Here is a 26,768-nt window from a genome sequence, read left to right as displayed (position 1 = left end):
TTTTCTGGTGTTGGAATTCCACCACCTAGAACACAGTGTTGTTGCAACAAGACGAAGTTTTCAACGGAGGTTTAATGTAACCAAAGGACCGAAAAGCGATACAATAAAGGATTCGTTTGAAAAATTTCAACGGACTGGGAACGTGACGGATGAACGTGCTGGAAAGGTAGGGCGACCGCATACGGCAACCACAGAGGGCAACGCGCAGCTAGTGCAGCAGGTGTTCCGACAGCGGCCTCGGGTTTCCGTTCGCCGTGTTGCAGCTGCGGTCCAAATGACGCCAACGTCCACGTATCATCTCATGCGCCAGAGTTTACACCTCTATCCATACAAAATTCAAACGCAGCAACCCCTCAGCGCCGCTACCATTGCTGCACGAGAGACATTCGCTAACGATATAGTGCACAGGATTGATGACGGCGATTTGCATGTGGGCAGCATTTGGTTTACTGACGAAGCTTATTTTTACCTGGACGGCTTCGTCAATAAACAGAACTGGCGCATATGGGGAACCGAAAAGCCCCATGTTGCAGTCCCATCGTCCCTGCATCCTCAAAAAGTACTGGTCTGGGCCGCCATTTCTTCCAAAGGAATCATTGGCCCATTTTTCAGATCCGAAACGGTTACTGCATCACGCTATCTGGACATTCTTCGTGAATTTGTGGCGGTACAAACTGCCTTAGACGACACTGCGAACACCTCGTGGTTTATGCAAGATGGTGCCCCGCCACATCGCACGGCCGACGTCTTTAATTTCCTGAATGAATATTTCGATGATCGTGTGATTGCTTTGGGCTATCCGAAACATACAGGAGGCGGCGTGGATTGGCCTCCCTATTCGCCAGACATGAACCCCTGTGACTTCTTTCTGTAGGGACACTTGAAAGACCAGGTGTACCGCCAGAATCCAGAAACAATTGAACAGCAGTACATCTCATCTGCATGTGAAGCCATTCCGCCAGACACGTTGTCAAAGGTTTCGGGTAATTTCATTCAGAGACTACGCCATATTATTGCTATGCATGGTGGATATGTGGAAAATCTCGTACTATAGAGTTTCCCAGACCGCAGCGCCATCTGTTGTTGAAAATTGTAACTACTGTAATTTCGAAAGTTTGTCTGCCTGAAAATGTACTGTTGTCCCAAGCATATTGCAACAAACGGTGTATTTCTATCGCTGCTCGTTTAGTTTTTATTGCCGTTTCAAATATACCGATCATTTTTGAAACACCCTGTAAATACTATGTTTCAGTAATTTTACAATGCCAGGAAACGTTCATATTAACAAATAAATGAATAACTTTAGCATAACCGGAGATGTACGATATTATACGAACTATACCGATGGTGTGCTCAAGTTGCAGACCGTGCGCCATAGTCGGCAGTCGTCGATACGATGTCTTTCAATCTAGTCGTGCAGTACCCCATGCTCTCGCACCGTTAATATTTAAGTTATAATCAGTGAGAACAAGTTTATTTTACGGTGTTTCCTAAATAAATGCATAGTAATGTGCACACTGTGTAAAAATTATTTGCACAGAAAACTTCTTCCCTTCTATATGTACAACATAGCAGTATTGCACTTTGAGAATCCGATGGCGTTGCTACGGCTCCGCAAGGGGACGTAAAACTATGAGAGCATCTCCACATAAGGGGTAGGAAGAATTCCTGCGCGGCAGCTCACTAAGTCAGTTCAACGACGGACTGACTGACTTACTGCAAAACTCGGGTGGGAAACCGTGGCCAGTTATACTGCTCACCCCTTGCAACACCATCTACGGACTCTCCGTTAAACTGAGACACTTCTGGAGGCTTAGTAGGAATGAAGGTATGAAACGTCCCCTTAGAAAAATTAATGAATTATTGTGCTGATAAACCTCTTACGTTATTTGATTTTCAAACAGCTGAGCAAAACTGAACGTACTCAGACAATTCGCTCCTTACCTAATCTGATCAACACTAAATTGACAGCCAATATTTTTAGCGCAACGCAATCTGACTTTCAATAATCCCTACAAGAGAATGGCCCTGACTAACATTAACCTATACGTTTCACAAATCACTTACCTCACAAAAATCTTCGTTACTCGAACTACTGCAATACAGCGAGCGCCAGTACTGCCAGCTGAATAAAAGATTCAAACTACTGAAGGCACTAATTACTGATAGGCACAGTTTGCAAATGAAAGATTTGATAGAGAACAAACAATGTATTTACCTTAATAGTGTTCAAAAGTCAATATATATATATCAGTCCATGATATCCAATATTACAAATTTACTCTTTCTGATGTACGCACGTCCAGATCGTCCGCTCCCAGAATTCCGCCATCTCTCTCCCCACATCCGCCACTGCTGGCGGCTCACCTCCAACTGCGCAACGCTACGCGCTGTTAACAGCCAACTGCCCAACACTACAATAGCACATACTCCAACAATGCAAACCAACCACAGCCTTCACACAGCAGAGTCAGTGATTTTCATATAGAGCGCTACGTGGCGTTACCAACATAAAAACCTAAACAGCCTACTTACAAGGGGTTCTTGCAAAGGCCCAACGTTGTCGACCGACTTCTGTGTCGTTCTTAGTCGACAGCTGTCATTGGATGCAGATATGCAAGGTCATGAGGTCAGCTCACCGCTTTTCTGGTCGTTGTCAGCTTCTGTGATCGGTGATACCACAGTTTAACAGGGCCACCAGAGGCCTCATGGCTAAAGGGTGGTCGCGGGGTGTGGGAACAGGGGGGAGGGAGGGGAAGGGTGGAGGGAGGGAGGGTGGGAGGGGAGACTCACCTGGACGCCCAGCTGCGGCGCGTGCAGCACGTGAAGGTGGGTGGCCGCCAACTCCCTCGGCGTCTCCAGTTCGAATTCCAGCTCCAGCGGCTGCCCGCCCAGGCTGGCGTTGCTCCAGCCCACCCACCGCCAGTCTGAAACCACAACAGTGCCAGTTAACCCCGCGTGTCGTAGGTAAATGTGCTCTCCATTATAAATACCCAGTCTGTATGAGTAAATTCTTCTCGCTTTTGAAATCGCGTCACTTCGGGTTTTCGACAGATGTTTCCGCCACCGTTATTGGGAGTAAAACTATTGACTATCACGGCTGGCAAGTTGTGTTTACAACGCCTGCATCAACCTGGAGCAAAATGAAATTGAACGTTATGCATGGACCACAACTGTCATAAAAGTGACCGTGTCCTCGTCCTTGCCTCTACTTGCCTCTACTTGCTCCGCCGGCCGAGGTGGCCGAGCGGTTCTAGGCGCTACAGTCTGGAACCGGGCGACCGCTACGGCCTCAGGTTCGAATCCTGCCTCGGGCATGGATGTGTGACGTCCTTCGGTTAGTTAGGTTTATGAAGTTCTAGCGGACTGATGACCTCAGAAGTTAAGTCCCATAGTGCTTAAAGCCATTTGAACCATCTACTTGCTCCCCGCCCCTCGCCATCAAATAAACTTTTATTTTGCTCAAATCTTCTTCATTATCATAAGCACACCATCATGACAAAGGGTGACGACCATATTACTTGTAACTAAGACAAGTACGTCAGTATTGTAATCAAATCAGCTAATTAGCTTATCAGATTAGATGAGATCTGCAATGGCTGTCTCTCCATTCTGAAATAGAGTTGTCTGTTGACTGAAATACGCTTGCAAAAGAATCACATACTTAGTGCCAAAGAAAGAAAAGTTACCAATTAGTGGGTGTATCAGTGCTGCAAGCTTGCAAAGAAGGGTTTTGTGGCTATGGTCACATGAACAGTTTGCATTGTCTTTTCAATTACATGTTGCGGAATAGTGATAAAATGAAAAAAATAATTCAAAAACGCTTCGTCAGTAGCTGTCGAAATACACGAACATAGACACACATGATCAGTGACTTTAGTTAGATCAAACAAATGTTATGCATAGGAAAAGTATCAGGTTAGGCACAGCTCTTAATATACAGCGTTTGCACGTAAAATCTATACATAACAAACACCTCGAAGATCTCATGTTTATGTAATTCTTAGCAGCGTAACTGCAACAGGTACCAAGAATTGAGATAATAACGGAACACACAGTTCAGTAAGAGCATAGCTTCACATCAGACTTCTCTAGCGTGGCGTAGTGCATCGACCGGAATTGGCGCATTAACGAAACGAACCCGAGAGAGAGCACACCCGGTGTGATGTGACGTGAATTGGAAATAAATAAATCAAGACTAAATTACTGTAAATGAGTTCGTTACTGCTCGAGTACAACTGAAATGAAATTTATTGATATGGATCACAGAATTTTAAATGTTTAAATGTCGATTACCAATATCAAGCACCACGTGGAGTTAACTGCATGCTGCGCCATCACTCCGATCTGTTTGAGAATTCGCCACCGAGTGATTGCTAGCGTTTCCTGTTTAACTCTCCCTGCTGTGGGATGGAAGGTCCGTGACATCACGTCGTGTGACCCGCTGAGCAATTGCTTCAGCCTCCAGCATGTCCCGTTACCGAGTATGAAGAATGTCATGAGCTTTGCAAGATGTGTACCCCCGCAGTAGTCAGAGAGGTACACTAATCAGTCACAACGTGATGACCACCGACCTACCATCAATATAAACCCGTCCAGGCGATAGTAGCGTCATCTGGCGAGGAATGACTTCTGGTCAGACACACACGGTGCGTGTTTACAACTCCTACATCCATCTGGAGCAAACTGTATTATCAGGGAGAGTGCTGTCCGTGTTTAGAATAGGGAAGGCGCGCGATTTATCTGACTTCGACCGAGGAAAGATTGTGATTGACCGGTGGCTCGTCATGAGCATTTCGGAAACTGCACGAGTTTTCGGGTGTTCGAGGAGTGCTGTCGTGAGTGTCTGCAGCACATGACGAAACCAAGGTGAAACCACGTCCAGACGACGTGGGGGTAGGCAGCCATCCCTCACTACAGGTGACGGACAGTACTAGAACCACCTGCAAAAAGAACCAATTCTGTTTGTTTTATATTACTCGTAGGTGGAAGATAATTTGCACATATCAGGACCTAAGATTGATCCCTGGGGAACCCGGAACGTGGTTTCTCCCCAATCAAAATAATGTCGACGGATTACATTGATTGAATTACTAAGTACAGCTTTCTCCACTCTTTTCGTTAGATCCGACATTATCCACCGGTTTAGTACACCATCAATCTCATAAAAATTAAATTTGTCCAGAAGAATATTGTGATGTTATCCGAATAAGAGTAACTTTGGCAGGCCGTTAAAATACTTCCATGTGCAGGACCTACTGACAAGACAGTTTCTGGTTCTAATAGTTTGGAGGTATGACGTTTGAAGTACAATTAGTGAGTAGTTCACTTGATATTAAGCTGACAGAAAGCAGTGTCTGATGTTCCACACGTCACGCAGCCCTCATAAAGAATGTGATTCCGAGTGGCAAAGAAAGATAACTGCTATTGCTGTTCCCAGCCCACAGTTCTGGGACCACTCGTGTACTTGATACAAGTGTTGTTATTGGTTCCCAGTAAATGGCCTATCACTCGGAAGAAAACATTTCATTAAATTATGTACAAGGCATCAATAGCAATAGACCATATGGGAAAGTAATTATATAAAACCGATTGTTAAAAATTTTGAGTGATGCTGTCGATCAGAGCGTGAATGGGAAACCCTTATAGATGAATGTATGAGCTGAGCAACATTTTTTGAATGCGTAATTCATGAGTCTAGTGATAAAGGCTTTATAAAATTAACTTATTTTACATATTGCCATTGACTGAGATCATATGAAACGATGTTTTGAGGCAATCTTACATGAAGGCGGAAAGTAGTTATTGCTCATAACTGTACTGTGAAGATAATATCCTATGTTTATCGTGGAACTTCATTTAGGCAAATGTTTCGAAAGTTAGGAGCACTAGAAACGGCCGCACAGCACGTTAACCTCTTACAAAGTTTGCCATGAGGAAAATGGCACAATAATAATAACAAAAAAGTGCTTGCATTCATAGACATATCACAGCGAACAAACTAGCCTCCATTGCCCACAACATAACCTTATTTTTGAACAGAAAGCAGCCAAGTATGCAACCGTAAAAATATTAGACTCTCTCTCTTGTGAATAAATGGGGTTGCCAGATAATGAAATAAATTGAATTCTGCTTGATAATTCCCAATGCGTAGATTAATAAGCATGTGGATGGATTACATGACACAAATTTTGTTTTATGTTAAGTTTTCAAAAAATCCAATTATGCTGTACAGTGGCAGAATAAATGGTCAGATTCGCACCTTACATGAGACCTTTACAAACCACAATGAGAAAATGAAGATGACACCTAACGTAAATCGACAGTTATGAAAACATTTGCCTATCAATATGTAATGCAAAAAGGGATGACAGTCAATTGACGGTAATTAACACACCATTCCTATACAATGCATGTCTTTGAGCGGAAGGTAGAACAGGGAACGCGAGTCGTTTTCAGTTTTGAAAAGCCAGCTCCACAACGGAGTAGCGAAGCTGTGCTGTGGGAGTTACGCCAGAAACCACTTAAAGGGGTGGCAGGAAGGAGGACAGCGACCGTGGACCAGGTGATTCAGGCCGGAGGACTGCCTGTGGCGAGGTATCTGCTCAAGGGCAGAGAAGAAGCTTTAGAAAACTGCGTTTTGGAATTCTAACGGGATATGAACAAAAGCAAGTGACTCATTTTCGTCCAGCGAGTGCGACACATGGAAAGGTCAATGTACTTTAGGCACCTGGAACGGGCACAAAACGTCCAATTGGCAGAAACGCACTAGGAAGGAGAAAAATACTGAAGTTTCGACGCAGTTTGATAGAAGGGACATTGCAATTGGTAGAGGGTGTTTCTACAAATTAAGAGAAACGTTCCTATTGATCGAACAAAGCCATTACATGAAAAAGGAACCTGAGTGGAGGGAGGCAGTTCTGCCACGAGTAGGACAAGAGAGAAATTTTTCGGGGAGGCTCTTCTCTGAACTGGCAACAAGTGCAGAATGGAGCACTTACCTCTCCGTACGACACACAGAAGAAATTTGTGTGGGCACTGCGTTCGCAGCGGCTGCACTCCAGCTAAAATATTAGCTGTAGCAAAGTTTAGCTCCAACTGTGGAGAAACGAACCACCCAAATTAGTTAATTGTTCTTGCGAGAACTGAGAGGGCACTATAATATGCACGCTGCTCCAACCATGTGCGTGTATATCGCCACATAATAACGAGAAACATAGGGAAATTTTCCGCTGGAAAGTTCAGCAAAGGCGAGATTAGTTTTGTAGGAATTTCAGTGGGAGAGAGTGGCCTTGCAGACAGCAGCACGTTGCAGCTTAAGGTAAATATCGCGTGCACAGGCGTAAAATTTGTTGGTTCACCAGCTTGCGTCCACTGTAAATTCGAGCGGCCTTGGGTAATCTTGCGTTCAAATTTGTCACTTGATTAACCATCCATCGTAGACTTATTTGTCATCCTAAATAGTACTGTACTTTCATATTATTGTGCTTAGGATTAATGTAAAGAAACTTCCAATTAAACTTTCACAATATTATGTTTAGGATTAATGTTCTTTCAGAGAGTTAATATTTACCATTATTGTGTATAAACTTATTTCACTTTTGATGTTGGCAAGATGCGTTATCCATTGCGCTGTTTTTATGTTGGTGAGTTGAAAACTGTGTGAAAGCTGTAATTTTGTGAGAAGTAGTGCGACATTGAACTTGTCATTTCACCTCACACAGTTGTTCTCAGTTCTAGAATAAGCAAAACAAACCTCCGCTATTACAATGCAAATGGCCAGTATGTAGTGATGTTTTAGAGAGAAAACGTGTGTCACCTGTAAACTTGCTAACGCCTCCCACACCGAGTTTTCGAGAATGAGCTCCAAGAAAGAGGGAAAAAAGAGAGAAGCTAGTGTGCCTTGTATACGCGGACACGACAAGCGCGCGCCGCCACTCACCGGAGAACCAGACGCCGGCCTCGGCGGCGCGGTCCGAGCGCATGGCGCCGCCCCCGCCGCCGCCGCCGCCCCCGCAGCCCCCCAGAACGCCGTCCACCAGCTGGCCGAGGCCGCCGCGCCACGTCGCCGCCTCCCGCCGGCCGTCGTAGCTGCCGTCCTGCAGCGCCGCCACCGCCACCGCCGACGCCGACGCCGCCTCCGCGCCGGGGCCGCCCCCGCCGCCCGCAGGTGCCGAGTACCGCAGCACGCCCTCTGCGCCCACAGTCAGCACACGCTAGATTCTAAGTAAAGCTACTTGTTATCTTTTTTGGTAAACATTTTTGGAATACAGTTATCAATAGATTATTATATTTTGACTAAAGTTCAGTCTTGATCACACCATTTATGTTTCAATGACATAGGTAACCGGTTTCGGTTATTTTTACATAACCATCCGCAGACCCATGGCTCCCTTAGGATAGTAGGCCGAGCTCTCCTCAGCTGCTACAAAGTTAACTGATCTCTCTCTCTCTCTCTCTCTCTCTCTCTCTCTCTCTCTCTGTGTGTGTGTGTGTGTGTGTGTGTGTGTGTGTGTGTGTGTGTGTGTGTGTGTGTGTGTATGTGTGTGTGTGTGTGTGTGTGTTTGACAATGGAAATGATGAGATCTGAATTACAAAATAAGATCAGTTAACTTCGTAGCAGCTGAGGAGAGCTCCGCCTACCATCCTAAGGGAGCCATGGGTCTGATGATGGTTACATAAAAATAACCGAAACCGGTCACCTATGTCATTGAAACATAAATGGTGTGATCAAGACTGAACTTTAGTCAAAATATACTCGTTATCTGACTTTTTTCTCATGGAGCTATAAGTTTCGGACAACACTAGCAAACTACACAAATACGGTATACGTGGAGGTAATTGCAACTGGCTTTCTAGAAGGCAACAGATGGTGGAAATATGTCACGAAAACAAAAACTACTTATCAGGATACAGGAGATTTAGTTACGGATTACCTCAAGGCTTCGTATTAGGCCCTTTGTTATTCTTTATTTCTGTAAATATGTTACCACACCACACGTCAGTAGCAGAGCCAGAGTCATTTTGCAGACAACACTAGTATGCTCACTGATGGCCACAAGGAATTAGTGAGACAGCCGAAACTCTCTGCCAAGAGAAGAAGCAAAAATATCTTTGCGTGGTGGTTAGGAAATATGTTATAGATGAGCTTTACAGATGTAGGAACAAAAGCGACAAGCAACACAGTTCTAGAACAGGGGGCTCTACCACTGAACAGACATCTTACAAGAAGTTTCTAGCACGTTCATAATATGATCATTTAATAAAGTAAAAAAAAAAAAATAAAAAAAACTGAACTACTGAACAAACTGTTGCGCGGGGACTGCTGTAGCACTGAAACAGTAATTTCTGACTGCTGCACAGATGTGCATAGTGTGAAATGTAAAGTTTTCCAAACAGCACTTAAAACTCAAAAATAAATAACGAGAATAATGAAAGGGGTTATAGATAGTGGATCGAGCAGTTACATTTTGAAGGAATTTAAAATAGTGATCCGCCAGGGTTATATAAATGCTAAGGTGTGTGCTGACTTAAATCACACACGGGAAATTCAGCATCACGAAGCTAGGTTAACAATTATGAAATTAGAAGTAGATATGATTTTTACAGAAAACTATATAGAAACTACCTATAACATGAAAGTATGAACATTAAATAATCTTCAACGCATTGCCTGCTGAACATACATATGTAAAAGCATTAGGTATGTTTAACAAATAGTTGAAAAAGATGATGATGATGATATCTACTAGTTTCTATTGATCATACAATCTTTTACCTGTAGCTCCTCTGTTTTCTTTACTGCTTGCAGTCCAGCACGTAGAAAGTCAGGAGGGCGAACAACGATAGTAATTACGCTAGTCAACTAATGTGTGGGAGTGGAATTCTCTCTCTCTCTCTCTCTCTCTCTCTCTCTCTGTGTGTGTGTGTGTGTGTGTTTGACAATGGAAATGATGAGATCTGAATTACAAAATAAGATTTTAATTGTTATCTGTATATAAATTTGATTGTGTGTTAATATCTACCTCTTCTGACTGCCTTATCATAGTCTGCAAAACTGATGAAAGGATTAATAATAATAATAATAATAATAATAATAATAATAATAATAATAATAATAATTAGACTGCTGTTGAATTTCCTTATTTATTCTTTATTTACGATCGTCATTTCGGCCATTGTGCTAATCTCAAATAAATGTCGACTATGAAGTAAGTCAACACATATTCACTGCTGTTCAGGGGACATAGTCATCGGGCCAAACGTCACACCTGGTGGCCGCACAGTGAGGAAGGGTGCAGTGTTTACATGAAAGCGACAGGAATTATTGTAGCCTTTCATACAGACGACGACGAATACTGTTTCCTTAAATTCATCAAATGAAATATATAAATATGATAGATACGAGAACAATGTCCTCTTAACAATAATGAACATCTGCTGACGCACACCACATTGACCTGTTACTTGACAATGACACAATAGCCCGAACCGCGATGGTAAGTGAGTAAAACTAGAAAGGGTCCAGGGGGAACATGTGGTCGTTTCTAATTTGCAGCAGTGCTGTGGGTGGAAGCAAGTAACCAGAAAACAGGGGAACGTGCTGTCAATAGCAGGAGGACTTAATGACTGCTGCAGTTGGCAAGTTGACGGACGCTAAGCGTCAACTAACAAATGCGTTAAGTTTTATGAGGTTGCAGGGAGTTATTACTTTACTGTCGGTGACTGTACTCATCGACAGCTTCATTAATGTTCAAGGTAATAAAGTTGCGGTAGAGTCATGTCTACGAACCACTGTTCCCTAAGCAGCATCATCTCTCAAACTGGCTACTATCGTGACGCCAACAAAGCTGCTTGCGACGGCTCCTGCATCGAACCCATTACCGCAACACCAACGGTCAACACTCAGCACACGAACATCTTTGCACCTTCATATTACCTACGTAGTGTCCCCGACTTTCTCTGACAGATATATTGGAGAGCACATCCAATTCGAAACTTTGTCTGGCTGCTGCTAGCATGGATTTTTCACGTGGACAGCTGTTTTGAAATGTCAAAGACTGTTTCATTCGTCCACTGGCCACCAAAATAAATGGTGTCTTGAGCACAGTTTTAGGATACCAGTGCTCTAAAAACGTTTACGTTTCACTCTAATATAACCCAGTATGTGAAATAATCCGTAGTACGGGAACGAAGAACAGTTCAAGTGCAAAGTTCTTTTCTAAATAGTGTGTTTTCCACACTTTTGAATTGATTCCTCTTTCTCAGTGAAAAACTGGAGTGTGTCGTGACATTATTGACAGGTTCATTATTAAAAGCTAACACAGCTTTGAGAGAGTAGAGGGCACCAAAACAAGACGTTCAGATTGATATTATACGATTGTATGTTGGAGGCTAAGAAACGTGCAAAAGAACACAATATTTGAAGATACCCTGAGAGAACAGTAGTTCCACTTTAGAAATGTGGTACTCCACAAAAATTTGTGTCCTTCCGATGAGCAATGAAGAACGAAGGATCAACAGACATCCTTCATGACTTATCAGTATTGATGAACTGCATTCATCAAAGCTGACATGATTCGCTCGAAATCCTAAAAAGATCAGCGATAAACAAATAAAAGAAAATGTGACTGATAATGTTAGACTGGGATGCAAGTTATTTCAACTTTTGGAAACAAGGAAAGAAGTGCTGAATGACATCCAGACTGAGAGTAAACGTGTAATGGGAACAAGCCTAAACGCTCAATGTGGGTTTTCATCTTTTCGCGGCGCAGTAACTGATCCTTTAAATTTAGTGAGTTCATCAGCATTAACTTTATGCTTTCTGTTCTTTCTGCCGTAAGCGTTCCAGTATTCTCAGAATAAGGCTACAGGATTCGCTCCATTCTTTTACACATGGACTGCGGTACTGTGTATGCTGCCACAAATATACAGGGTTATTACAAATGATTGAAGCGATTTCACAGCTCTACAATAACTTTATTATTTGAGATATTTTCACAATGCTTTGCACACACATACAAAAACTCAAAAAGTTTTTTTAGGCATTCACAAATGTTCGATATGTGCTCCTTTAGTGATTCGGCAGACATCAAGCTGGTAATCAAGTTCCTCCCACACTCTGTGCAGCATGTCCCCATCAATGAGTTCGAAAGCATTGTTGACGTGAGCTCGCAGTTCTGGCACGTTTCTTTGTAGAGGAGGTTCAAACACTGAATCTTTCACATCACTATGCGTGAAACTTGCCCGTACGCGTTCAACCGTTTCTTCGCTCACTGCAGGCCGACCTGTTGATTTCCCCTTACAGAGGCATCCAGAAGCTTTAAACTGCGAATACCATCGCCGAATGGAGTTAGCAGTTGGTGGATCTTTGTTGAACTTCGTCCTGAAGTGTCGTTGCACTGTTATGACTGACTGATGTGAGTGCATTTCAAGCACGACATACGCTTTCTCGGCTCCTGTCGCCATTTTGTCTCACTGCGCTCTCGAGCGCTCTGGCGGCAGAAACCTGAAGTGCGGCTTCAGCCGAACAAAACTTTATGAGTTTTTCTACGTATCTGTAGTGTGTCGTGACCATATGTCAATGAATGGAGCTACAGTGAATTTATGAAATCGCTTCAATCATTTGTAATAGCCCTGTAGAAGGGGCAGAGACGTTGATTGGTGGCAAAGAAAAAGACAACAGAGGAAGATCAGCATTTAACGTCCCATTGACATCGAGATCATAAGACACATAGCGCCAGCTCGGATTGTTTGAAGGATGAGGAAGGATATCGACCGTATCCTTTCAAATGAACCATTCCGGCATTTGCCTGGAGCGATTTAGAGAAGTCACACGACCGCAAACAGTACGCATGAACTGCATCTATGGCTGCTCGGTTGCTCCATGCTGGCATGTTGCTGAGTTGTTACGAGCGGTACTGTAGCGACATCTTTCCGAGTTTATTAAAAATGCGCCAGACTGCACAATTTTCTCAAGCTGAAACTGCTGTTTCTAGTAATTAAATGCTTCGTCAAACGATTGTGGACTGCTCCTTTCACAACCGGGTCCCAAAATGATGAATTAAATGCTAGAACCACTTCACTTTCGTATCATATAGAGTGACCAGCGTGGACGCAGTGGACGTAAGGAACGAGCAGGAAGACAGATTTAAATGCGCAGCTTACCTTTCATGTCAAAAATACGTCGGGTGCTCAGTGAGAACAAAGTTAAAGTGATTTTTTGGCCCTCCACAGAAGACAGCAGGAACTCTGGGTTCCGTCAATGATAACTTAATAAAGCGGAAGTCTACATAATATCCGAACGAGTCTAAAAACTAAACTCCGCCCGAACAGGCCACGGAGGCCCAACGGTACCGACCGGCCGCCGGGTCACCCTTGGCACACAGGCGTCAGCGGATGCGGATATGGAGCGGCATGTGGTCAGCACACTGCTCTCCGGGCTGTATGACAGTTTATGAGACCGGAGCCGCTACTTCTCAATTACGTGTCCTCAATTACCTCAAAAGGGCTGAGTGCGGCCCGTTTGCCAACAGCTTTCGTTAATCGCGCATACGACTCGTTCAGTTCATAAAACACCCACGGAACACCGAACGTACTCCCGGCTCTTTTTTTTTTTTTTTTTTTGGGCATCAGGCTAATGACTGGTTTGATGCGGCCCGCCACGAATTCCTTTCCTGTGCTAACCTCTTCATCTCAGAGTAGCACTTGCAACCTACGTCCTCAATTATTTGCTTGACGTATTCCAATCTCTGTCTTCCTCTACAGTTTTTGCCCTCTACAGCTCCCTCTAGTACCATGGAAGTCATTCCCTAATGTCTTAGCAGATGCCCTATCATCCTGTCCCTTCTCCTTATCAGTGTTTTCCACATATTCCTTCCCTCTCCGATTCTGCGTAGAACCTCCTCATTGCTTACCTTATCAGTCCACCTAATTTTCAACATTCGTCTATAGCACCACATCTCAAATGCTTCGATTCTCTTCTCTACCCGTTTTACCACAGTCCATGTTTCTCTACCATACAATGCTGTACTCCAGACGTACATCCTCAGAAATTTCTTCCTCAAATTAAGGCCGGTATTTGATATTAGTAGACTTGTCTTGGCCAGAAATGTCTTTTTTGCCATAGCGAGTCTGCTTTTGATGTCCTCCTTGCTCCGTCCGTCAATGGTTATTTTACTGCCTAGGTAGCAGAATTCCTTAACTTCATTGACTTCGTGACCATCAATCCTGATGTTAAGTTTCTCGCTGTTCTCATTTCTACTACTTCTCATTACCTTCGTCTTTCTCCGATTTACTCTCAAACCATACTGTGTACTCATTAGACTGTTCATTCCGTTCAGCAGATCATTTAATTCTTCTTCACTTTCATTCAGGATAGCAATGTCGTCAGCGATTCGTATCATTGATATCCTTTCACCTTGTATTTTATCACCACTCCTGAACCTTTCTTTTATTTCCATCATTGCTTCCTCGATGTACAGATTGAAGAGTAGGGCGAAAGGCTACAGCCTTGCCTTACACCCTTCTTGATACGAGCACTTCGTTCTTGATCGTCCACTCTTATTACTCCCTCTTGGTTGTTGTGCATATTGTATATGACCCGTCTCTCCCTATAGATTACCCCTACTTTTTTCAGAATCTCGAACAGCTTGCACCATTTTATATTGTCGAACGCTTTTTCCAGGTCGACAACTCCTATGAAAGTGTCTTGATTTTTCTTTAGCCTTGCTTCCATTATTAGCCGTAACGTCAGAATTGCCTCTCTCGTCACTTTACTTTTCCTAAAGCCAAACTGATCGTCACCTAGCGCATTCTCAATTTTCTTTCCCATTCTTCTGTATATTATTCTTGTAAGCAGCTTCGATGCATGAGCTGTTAAGCTGATTGTGCGATAATTGTCGCACTTGTCAGCTCTTGCCGTCTTCGGAATTGTGTGGATGATGCTTTTCCGAAAGTCAGATGGTATATCGCGAGACTCATATATTCTACACACCAACGTAAATAGTCGTTTTGTTGCCACTTCCCCCAATGATTTTAGAAATTCTGATGGAATGTTATCTATCCCTTCTGCCTTATTTGACCGTAAGTCCTCCAAAGCTCTTTTAAATTTCGATTCTAATATCCGGCTCATAACACCTAATAAATTGGCTGTCGTAGGGCACTTACGTCAAGGGTAAAATATAATTCTTTTCAATCATTCCTGGAGCATCTTGTGTGGCAAGAGAGCATCGCAACTGTTTGGAAATACTGTACGAACTGCTTGTCACTCGTCGACGTCAGATTTCCTTGTGCCCCTCTCTTCACGGTCAAGTCGTATGGCGTTCTCGGACCGGACACTGCGCCCGCGTCTTCCGTTCCCGGATATCCTACCGAGGAAACAGCAGCGCGCACGCCGCAGAGACCTGGAGCTCTTGCAGCACTGTTGCAACACGTTGCTTGGTTCCTCATCGGCGGTTTGTACACGAGCAGTGCATGTCTAAAGGAACTTTGCACCGTAATTCAGAATGACACAAGCTCTGCAATATCGTACTGTATTTATCCTCCAACACCACGCAAGCGACTTTGAAATAAAATGTCTCACCTGTACGGGAATATATATACAGGGTGAGTCACCTAACGTTACCGCTGGATATATTTCGTAAACGACATCAAATACTTACGAACCGATTCCACAGACCGAACGTGAGGAGAGTGGCTAGTGTAATTCGTCAATACAAACCATAAAAAAATGCACAGAAGTATGTTTTTTAACACAAACCTACGTTTTTTTAAATGGAACCCCGTTAGTTTTGTTAGCACATCTGAACATATAAACAAATACGTAATCAGTGCCGTTTGTTGCACTGTAAAATGTTAATTACATCCGGAGATATTGTAACCTAAAGTTGACGCTTGAGTACCACTCCTCCGCTGTTCGATCGTGTGTATCGGAGAGCACTGAATTACGTAGGGATGCAAAGGGAATGGTGATCGACCTTAGGTACGGAAGAGACTGGAACAGCACATTGCGTCCACATGCTAACACCTTTTTATCGGTCTTTTTCACTGACGCACATGTACATTACCATGAGGGCTGAGGTACACGTACACACGTGGTTTCCGTTTTCAATAATGGAGTGGAATAGAGTGTGTCCCGACGTGTCAGCCCTACAACCCCAGAGGATATGAAACAACGTATTGTGGCAGCCTGCGGCGACATTAGACCAGATGTACTGCGGCGTGTACGACATTCATTACGCCAGAGATTGCAATTGTGTGCAGCAAATGCTGGCCACTACAGTGAACATCTATTGGCCTGACATGTCGGGACACACTCTATTCCACTTCGTAATTGAAAACGGAAACCACATGTGTACGTGTACCTCACCCCTCATGGTAATGTACATGTGCGACAGTGAAAAAGACCAATAAAAAGGTGTTAGCATGTGGACGTAATGTGCTGTTCCAGTTTCTTCTGTACCTAAGGTCCATCACCGTTCCCTTTGCATCCCTACGTAATTCGGTGCTCTCCGATACACGCGATCGAACAGCGGAGGAGTGGTACTCAAGCGTCAACTTTAGGTTACAATATCTCCGGATGTAATTAACATTTTACAGTGCAACAAACGGCACTGATTACGTATTTGTTTACATGTTCAGATGTGCTAACAAAACTAACGGGGTTCCATTTAAAAAAACGTAGGTTTGTGTTAAAAAACATACTTCCCTGCATTTTTATGGTTTGTATTAACGAATTACACTAGCCCCTCTCCTCACGTTCGGTCTGTGGATTCGATTCGTCAGTATTTGATGTGGTTTACGAAATATATCCAGCGGTAATGTTAGGTGACTCACCCAGTATAATGGATGTACAGTTTGTAGACGCGTGGTTGGTGACGCACGGAAGTTTTGGTCTGGCCGTGAGACGAACAACGGATAGCCAAATGGTAAGGCGACCGGTCGCGATAAGCGGCAAATCCGGGTTCGAGTCCCGGTCGGGCAGAAATTTTCATTGTCATCACTCCAATCTACAGCTGATAGTTGGCGATATTCGCAATTCGGAATGCATTTATTGTGTTATTATCTGGTTAACCCTTGTTCTTAATCTATAATTAGTGTTGAAATGAAAAGGTACGAAACTTAGTAACAACCAACCGGGTTGAAATTTGCATATGCCGCTTTGGGATAATGTATTGAAGCTTTCAAGCAATGGCAGCACGTGTCGTCACCTCCCTCCAATAAATTCATAGCTGTGCCCTCACAACGCAAGGTGATGGTTACCAGTTTTTTTTCCGACGTCCGATATTCATCCAGTCCCTCGACACGGAAAAAACCATCAACAGCGACGTGTACTGGGAGACACACCGTAGCCTATGCAAGTGGCCTGGGTTCATCATGGAGGGAGTGGTGCTAATCCACGATAACGCGCGTCCACACGTCGCTATGGTCGGTGAGAACAAAGTGATTTTATGTCCTCCACAGAAGACAGCAGGAACACTGGGTTCCGTCAAAGATGACTTACCATATCGCAAGGCTACGTAATATCCGAACGAGTCTGAAAACCACTAAAGTGTAATGGCCAAGCTTGAGCATCCGCCCTGCGACCCAGACATACCGCTTTGCGACTTCCATGTGTTTGGCCCGCTATAAAAAGGTCACAGGGAATCGCCTTCACTCGGACGATGAACTGAGAGGCACCGCGGAGAACGGGCTCCTGTCACAGCAACGGGAATTCTGGGAAATCGAAGCATTCCGCTGGTGAGGCTCGGATAGTTGCGCTCAGGCCTGTGGCTTTTACTTTTGAATAAAGACGTAGTTTATACCCACGGTGTTGTCGCGTACCTTTTCTTTTGAACACACCTTATATGCGTATGCAGCAGTGGGATACCAATCTCACTTGCTCGCCATGCAGGCCCACGAGCGGGAACGATGAAATGATAATTAAATGAAGACCCTAAGCTGCCGACAGGTGTTGATATACATCAACAGGAATAGTTGAAAATGTGTGCCCCGACGGGGACTCGAACCCGGGATGTTTGTTGCTTTAATTTTGGACACCAGTACAGAATACCGTTTTCGGGAATTCTCTGCGGCCATCTTCTGATATGCAAAAGATGGAGCCGAAAATGTTAGGGTGCAGTAACTAATGTAACAGCTCACATACTTATATCCAAGATTTGCAACACATGGAATAACAACGTACCTATGTTTACATCATTACACAATCTCCTCCTTCAGTACAGTAAGTGTTGCTGTACAACTAATGTCCATGTTGGTATCATGAGCTGCACTAGAAGGTGGCAAGTCACTTTCAGAATAGCAGCTATGTACACACATGTTATTGCGCCGATTACAAGTGCTCAGATTCGTCACCGCTTTGCACCTGACAGATGCCAGGGTAACCATTCTTAGAGATAGATAAGTACATCAGATGGCGCAATGGTAGTAAGAATCAATAATACCATCTCACGCTGGATGACAACAGTTTAGGCATATGCAATTCTATGGAATAAAAGATACACCCCTTTATACAGGGTGATATGGTAATATCGATTGGCACTACCACTGCGCCATCTGATGTACTTATGTATCACTGTGAATCGTTACGCTGGGATCTGTCAGTTGTAAAGTGGTGATGAATGTGTGCTCTTGTAACAGGGACAACAACATGTGTGTTCATAGCTGTTACTTTGAAACTGACATACAGATTTCTAGTGTATCCAGAATGAGATTTTCACTCTGCAGCGGAGTGTGCACTGATATGAAACTTCCTGGCAGATTAAAACTGTGTGCCGGGCCAAGATTCGAACTCGGGACCTTTGCCTTTCGCGGGCAAGTGCTCTACCAACTGAGCTACCCAAGCACGACTCACGCCCCGCCCTCACAGCTTTACTTCTGCCAGTACCTCGTCTCCTACCTTCCATGGCTAAGCCATGTCTCCGCAATATGCTTTCTTTCAGGAGTGCTAGTTCTGCAAGGTTCGCAGGAGAGTTTGGAAGGTAGGAGACGAGATACTGGCAGAAGTAAAGCTGTGAGCACGGGGCGTGAGTCGTGCTTGGGTAGCTCAGTTGGTAGAGCACTTGCCCGCGAAAGGCAAAGGTCCCGAGTTCGAGTCTCGGCCCGGCACACAGTGTTAATCTGCCAGGAAGTTTCAGATTTCTAGCGTAGTTCGCGATACCAACATCGACATACATTGTACAGCAATGAAGGAGAAGATTGTGTAATGATGTAGAAAGAGGTATGTTGTTCTTACACGTATTGCAAATCTTGGACATAATTATGTGTGCTATTATGTCAGCTGCTGTATCCCGGCGTTTTCTGTCCCATCTTTTGCAGATATGAAGATGGCAACAGAGTTGCCGAAGATGGTAATCTATACGAATAAACGATTTTAGCGATATTGGCAGTTTCAAATTTAATCAGTGTTCGTGACTAAAATTACTCATTCCCCGTTTTATTTTAGCTCTGTATCCACTTTATGAACGGAATTGTTTCACAACGGCAGTCTAATAATGGTTTCTTTATGTGAAATGGCTAGGAAGTTAATTTTGACTTAGACAGTTAGTCGCTTTAAGCGAACCATGGTACTTAACGGACGTGAAAAATACACCGCGGAAAAATACAATAGCCGTTTCAGGAATTCCGGGTCATCTGCGCCGTGCTGCTGTGTGCACAGCGTATTACTTTGTGCAGACAATGGCGCGCGCGCCCAGCAAAAGGGCCCAGAGGACGCGGAATTACGCTCTTCTTTAGCCAACTATTTAATGAGCTACTTTACATTCGACTAATTCCCAAATAATAGGCTCCGCTAATGAGCACTTGTGGAAGGCAAACACTTTTTATACGGAGCCGCGCGCTCCGGCCGCCGTATTTCGCCCGCTCTCCCCTTTTAGCCGCCCCCCCCCCCCCCACCGCCTCCACACCGCCTATTGCCCACCCCCTCACTGCGCTGCATTCTGGCCGACCGCTGCAGCCGTGCGATGCTATAGGCATGAGCTTATGTGGAACGAGCGCGTGTGTGGCCAATCAAAATGGCCGTACGGGATTGGAAAATAATTTGTCCAAGAAGGATATTACGAGGGTGGGTCAAATGTAAACCTTAAATTTTTAATAACAAATCGAAATTTCGCACCGATTCGGATCTCCGGGCGGGGACTACTCAGGAGGACGTCGTTATCAGGAGAAAGAAAACTGGCGTTCTACGGATCGGAGCGTGGAATGTCAGATCCCTTAATCGGGCAGGTAGGTTAGAAAATTTAAAAAGGGAAATGGATAGGTTAAAGTTAGATATAGTGGGAATTAGCGAAATTCGGTGGCAGGAGGAACAAGACTTTTGCTCAGGTGAATATCAAGGGCTCAGATGGAAACCCAGTTCTAAGCAAAGAAGGGAAAGCAGAAAGGTGGAAGGAGTATATAGAGGGACTATACAAGGGCGATGTTCTTGAGGACAATATTATGGAAATGGAAGAGGATGTAGATGAAGATGAAATGGGAGATATGATACTGCGTGAAGAATTCGATAGAGCACTGAAAGACCTAAGTCGAAAAAAGGCCCCGGGAGTAGACAACATTCCATTAGAACTACTGACAACCTAGGGAGAGCCAGTCCAGCCAAAACTCTACCATCTGGTGAGCAAAATGTATGAGACAGGCGAAATACCCTCAGACTTCAAGAAGAATATAATAATTCCAATCCCAAAGAAAGCAGCCGTTGACAGATGTGAAAATTACTGAACTGTCAGTTTAATAAGCCACGGCTGCAAAATACTAACGCGAATTCTGTACAGACGAATGGAAAAACTGGTAGTAGCTGATCTCGGGGAAGATCAGTTTGGATTCCGTAGAAATATGGGAACACGTGAGGCAATACTGACCCTACAACTTATCTTAAAAGCTAGATTAAGGAAAGGCAAACCTACGTTTCTAGCATTTGTAGACTTGGAGAAAGCTTTTGACAATGTTGACTGGAATAATCTCTTTCAAATTCTGAAGGTGGGAGCGGTAAAATACAGGGAGCGAAAGGCTATATAAAATTGGTACAGAAACCAGATGGCAGTTATAAGAGTCGAGGGACGTGAAAGGGAAGCAGTGGTTGGGAAGGGAGTGAGACGGGGTTGTAGCCTCTCCCCGATGTTATTCAGTCTGTATATTAACCAAGCAGTAAAGGAAACAAAAGAATAATTCGGAGTAGGTATTAAAATCCATGGAGAAGAAATAAAAACTTTGAGGTTCGCCGATGACATTGTAACTCTGTCAGATACAGCAAAGGACTTGGAAGAGCAGTTGAACAGAATGGACAGTGTCTTGAAAGGAGGGTATAAGATGAACATCAACAAAAGCAAAACGAGGATAATGGAATGTAGTCGCATTAAGTCGGGCGATGCTGAGGGAATTACATTAGGAAATGAGACACTTAAAGTAGTAAAGGAGTTTTGTTATTTGGGGAGCAAAGTAACTGATGATGGTCGAAGTAGAGAGTATATAAAATGTAGACTGGCAATAGCAAGGAAAGCGTTTCTGAAGAAGAGAAATTTGTTAACATCGAGTATAGATTTAAATGTCAGGAAGTCGTTTCTGAAAGTATTTGTATGGGGTGTAGCCATGTATGAAAGTGAAACATGGACGATAAATAGTTTGTACAAGAAGAGAATAGAAGCCTTTGAGATGTGGTGCTACAGAAGAATGCTGAAGATTAGATGGGTAGATCATGTAAGTAATGAGAAAGTATTGAATAGGATTGGGGAGAAGAGGAGTTTGTGGCACAACTTGACAACAAGAAGGGATCGGTTGGTAGAACATGCTCTGAGGCATCAAGGGATCATGAGTTTAGTATTGGAGGGCAGCGTGGAGGGTAAAAATCGTAGAGGGAGACCAAGAGATGAATACACTAAGCAGATTCAGAAGGATGTAGGCTGCAGTACGTATTGGGAGATGAAGAAGCTTGCACAGGATAGAGTAGCATGGAAAGCTGCATCAAACCAGTCTCAGGACTGAAGACCGCAACAACAACATCCTGTAAGTTGGCAAGCGTGCTAGAAACAGGGTGCAGAATGGCCTGTAGGTGGCAGCATGGTGCAGATGCACACATACCGTCGCAATATCAGTATAAAGATGGCCGCCCCACTTGCGACTTGCACCAGGGAAGAACAACTTTCTGTTATTCGGTTTTTGCGTACTGAAAGTGTGAAATCTATTGAAATTCATCGACGAATGGAGGTTCAGTATGGTGATGCATGTTTGTCACAGCAGCAAGGCTACGAATGGAGTAGGAAGTTCGCAAATGGTGTGACTTCAGTGGAAGATGCTCCTCGTCCAGGTCAGGCACAACGGGTTGTGTCTCCACAGAACATTGCAGCAGTTGAAGCCATAGTGAAGGAAAACCACCGAGTGACACTGAATGACATTGCGGCATGTTTACAGATTAGTCATGGGTCAGCACACCACATTGCGCATGATGTGCTCCAGTTTCACAAAGTGTCTGCAAGATGGGTGCCACGGCAGCTGACTCCTGAAATTAGAGAACGACGTGTTGATGCTTGTGAAGAACTTCTTCGGCGCTTTGAACGAGAAGGTGACGGCTTCCTTGCAAGAATCGTTACTGGGGGGCGAAACCTGAGTTCACTTCCACCAACCGCAAACGAAGAGAGCGAGCAAGGAATGGAGCCATTTCTCATCATCAAAAGCAAAGAAGTTTCGAACAGAACCAGCAGCAGAGGAGGTTATGCTGACTCTCTTTTGGGACGAAAAAGGCGTCATTTTGGAGCACTACATGCCTAGTGGGACCACTGTCACCAGTGCATCAAACACAGATCTCCTAGAAAATCATCCGCGGCCTGAAATCAAATCAAAGCGACGTGGATTGCTGTCAGCAGGTGTCCTTTTGCAACATGGCAATGCAAGGTTCAAAAAAATGGTTCAGATGGCTCTGAGCACTATGGGACTTAACTTCTGAGGTCATCAGTCCCCTAGAACTTAGAACTATTTAAACCTAACTAACCTAACGACATCACACCCATCCATGCTCGAGGCAGGGTTCGAACCTGCGACCGTAGCGGTCACGCGATTCCAGACTGTAGCGCCTAGAACCGCTCGGCCATTCCGGCTGGCGACAATGCAAAGCCCCACACTGCCCGTACAACAGTTGCAACAGTCACAGACCTGCATTTTGAGTGTCTTTCTCATCCACCATACTCACCAGGCCTTGCCCCAAGTAATTTCCATATGTTTGGACCACTGAAAGACGCAATTGGAGGAAAGAAGTTCCGTTCTGATGAAGAGGTACGCCACGCAGTGCATAAGTGGTTGCGCGGACTACCAAAAGAATTTTTTTCCAAAGGAATTTATGCACTTTGTAAGCGCAAGAGGACTTGCATTGCGCGTGGGGGAGATTATGTTAAAACGTGATGCAGCTTTGTACCGCTTCTGCACAATAAATAATACTTTAAAAAAATATTTAAGGTTTTCATTTGACTCACCCTCGTATTTCCAGCTGAGGCTGTGGAAAATTACCTGTCTTCTTCCCTCTGCTAGACTATAAATGGGGTTTTCTATACAGGATGTAACGTGTATAAGAGTACTTATTTCTATCGGTGACTGAGGAAAGGATGCTGAACAACACTACATCAGTACTTACTTCATTTGCAGACTAACAATTATAGCTATTAGTAGTAGTATGTTTTTAGGTTGGTTAGTACCTCCAAGTACATGTGGCAACAGAAAACAGTCAATGCTTATTTTCCCCTGAGTAGCAGGTCAAGTGTTGAAGTCTGGACATGAGTACGCAAAACGGTTGGTCTATACTGACAGACTGACAGACGTAGTCCACAAGATGCAGCACTTACGTCCATGCAGAAAACATCAAGTCGTAATTTTTGTGACGGGTCTATGCGAAGGCCGTTTGACGCAAAGAAAAAATAATCAACACAAATCAAATGGCCCTGAGCACTATGGGACTTAACTGCTGTGGTCGTCAGTCCCCTAGAACTTAGAACTACTTAAACCTAACTAACCTAAGGACATCACACACATCCATGCCCGAGGCAGGATTCAAACCTGCGACCGTAGCAGTCGCGCGGTTCCGGACTGCAGCGCCTAGAACCGCTCGGCCACTCCGGCCGGCATAATCAACACATTGATGGATGAACATATTACGGTACCACATAAAAACAATCTGTACCCGTTACATCCTGTATTTCACCTGCTCAACAGGTTTGATCAGTACTTTAACAACAAAATTGACCAAATTTTAGAAAAGTCGTATGACGCTAGTTACGGCGTCCTTATGTGATTACAGAGTGATCTGTTTGTGAAGTTCACGATGTTGTGGCTGTCACTCCGAAGACGGGTTCGGTGCCGCTCTCCACGCTGGCCCATCCTGTACATGTCTGTTCGCCTCTGCGTAACTGCTACAACCTTCATAACTTTCAACCTACTCACTGAATTCAAGCTTTGATCTTCTACACTTTATACCCTTTGCACCTCTGTTTTTTTACCAAATTGATGATTCCTTGGTGCCACAGGACAATCCTTGTAAACCGTTCCCGGCTTTTAGTAAAGTTGCGTCACAAATTTCTCTTCTCCCCAGTTCAATTTAGTACCTCTTCATTAATTATTCGATGTACTTATCTAATATTTAACATTTTTTATGTAGTGTAAAATTTCAAAACGTTCTATTGTTATCTTGTCTGAATTGTTTATCGTCTACGTTGACTTACGTACGGTGCTACACATGAAACTAATACCTTCACAAAAGATTTCGTAACACCTAATTTTTATTCGACGTTAGAAAATCTGTATTTCTCGGAAATGCATTTCTTGTTACTGTCGCCGTGCGGGATTAGCCGAGCTATCTAAGACGCTGCTCATGGCCTGTGCGGCTGGTCCCGGCGGAGGTTCGAGTCCTCCCTCGGGCATGGGCGTGTGTGTTTGTCCTCAGGATAATTTAGGTTAGGTAGTGTGTAAGCTTGGGGACTGATGACCTTAGCAGTTAAGTCCTATAAGATTTCACACATATTTGAACTTTTTTTTTTGGTACTGTCATTTTATATCACTCTACTTCAGCCATCAGTTATTTTGCTGCCCACATAGCAAAATTCATCAAATACTGGCAGTGTCTCCACCACTCACCTTACTGCCTCAGTATCATCTGATTTTATTCGACTACATTCCATTATCCTTGTTTTAGTTTTGTTGATGCTCATCATATAATAAGTTTTCAAAAACTAGTGTAACTAGTGTATTTAATTCAACTGCTCTCTTAAGTCCTTTGCTGCCTGACTAAATTACAATGCCACCGGCAAATTTCAGAGTTTTTGTTTCTTCCGTTTACAAATATCTCCTTGGCTCGCTTTACTGCTTGTTCGATGTACAGACTGAATAAAATCGCGTATTAGTCTACGAACCTGTCTTTCTTTCTCTTTCCAATTACTGCATCGCCTTCATAACCTTCCACCCTTAAAACTGCAATGTGATATCTGTGGAAGTCGTTTCGCTGACGTATTTCATCCCTGCTATCTTCAGAATTTCGAGGATCATATTTTAGTCAATACTGACTAAAGCTGCAAATATACGTTGCTCTTTATCCTTCAGTCTGTCTTCTGCCGTAATTCGTTGGTTTACTACAACCGTGACTTAAATGTATTAATCGTTTAAGTTAGGTCCGCAAACTGCAACCAAGCAGTAGAGAAGTAAACACGTAAAAGACTGGTTGATGTTGCCCGCTACAGACACCTTGTTTGAATACCGCCATTAAGAACGGAATCATCATACTGTGCTGTCTCCGATGACGTCAGTCAGACTTTGAGAACATTCAGCACATCAGCTTGAGTCTTCCCAATATTCACTGTTTATTTACCCAAAAAAGGTATATTGTAGGGTTTACGCACGTGTGGTTGGGAGTGGTGCGTCGCCACACAATATATCCTGTTTTTTCCACTTCCTCGGTCGACTATTCCCTACAGTTTTCCACCACTCTGTGATTCTGTTGCCTCAGGAACTGGTGCATGTCAGGGACGGCATCCGATATCGTTGCACCTGGTGCGCTAGCCGGCCAGCGCAGCGCCTGGAGCAAAACTGGAAAGACACGTGACCCGTGCTGAAGCTCGTCAGGGACGTGCTAACTGAACTGAAACCCTAACGCATGCGGTCAACACGTCTCTTTCGCAGGGCAAACACGTGCCAACAGCCTGTTCACATTATTTCACAGTCAGTACGCACTCTCTGTATGACTTGTAACTAACTTCTAAACATTGACTCATCCGACCTCTCTCTCAAGCTATAGGGCAAAACGAGTCACATTATAGATACTAAGAACTGAACGCAGTGAATGTCTGGACCGAGAACTGAGATCCACCCTGGTCTGCCTCTTAACACACACCAAGCTGTAACTAAGAGCCCTCTTCCTAGATCTTCACAGGCCCTACGTACATTCACCTGAACTTGTTTTTTTTTTTTAATTCCGCTATCTATGCTTATAAGTGATTCAGTAATAAATGGATTTGTCGAAACCAATGGTCAGATAAATGGATGGAATACCCCCACTAATGTTCGATTTAGCCCTGCGAAAAGTGACCTGGAAATAGAAAAATGAAACTGAAGTCATAAATAGTGGTTCAAGATTTGAAAACAAAATTAGCTTGTATTGTGTAGCATTTATGGAAGCGACCGAAATCATCTTCAATAGAAGATTACAAGGAATCTTATCTCCGAAGAAATCAAATAAGATAGTGGCAAAAACTGTGCTCAAAATTTCACATGAGTAAACGCACTATATGCAAGGGATCAGATTA

At 43.8% G+C, this 26,768-nt stretch overlaps 1 protein-coding gene and 1 non-coding gene across 2 annotated transcripts in view; one reads left to right on the top strand and one right to left on the bottom strand.

Moving 5' to 3' along the window:
- LOC126187749 (discoidin domain-containing receptor 2-like) overlaps positions 1-26,768 on the bottom strand; it is a 751,525-nt gene that overhangs the window by 312,514 nt on the left and 412,243 nt on the right. Inside the window, exons 5-7 of the mRNA XM_049929002.1 lie at positions 8,145-8,194; positions 7,002-7,098; positions 2,794-2,927 (exon numbers count right to left, since the gene is read on the bottom strand). Of these exons, the coding sequence (XP_049784959.1) occupies positions 2,794-2,927; positions 7,002-7,098; positions 8,145-8,194 (281 nt within the window). The remainder of the gene's footprint in view (positions 1-2,793; positions 2,928-7,001; positions 7,099-8,144; positions 8,195-26,768) is intronic.
- Positions 19,034-19,108, top strand: Trnas-cga (transfer RNA serine (anticodon CGA)). Its single transcript has one exon. It is a non-coding gene; the product is annotated as a tRNA-Ser (tRNA).

The sequence above is a fragment of the Schistocerca cancellata genome, chromosome 5 (assembly GCF_023864275.1).
Source record: "Schistocerca cancellata isolate TAMUIC-IGC-003103 chromosome 5, iqSchCanc2.1, whole genome shotgun sequence".
Taxonomy (NCBI): Eukaryota; Metazoa; Arthropoda; class Insecta; order Orthoptera; family Acrididae; genus Schistocerca; species Schistocerca cancellata.
This window is presented reverse-complemented; position numbering and strand designations above follow the sequence as displayed.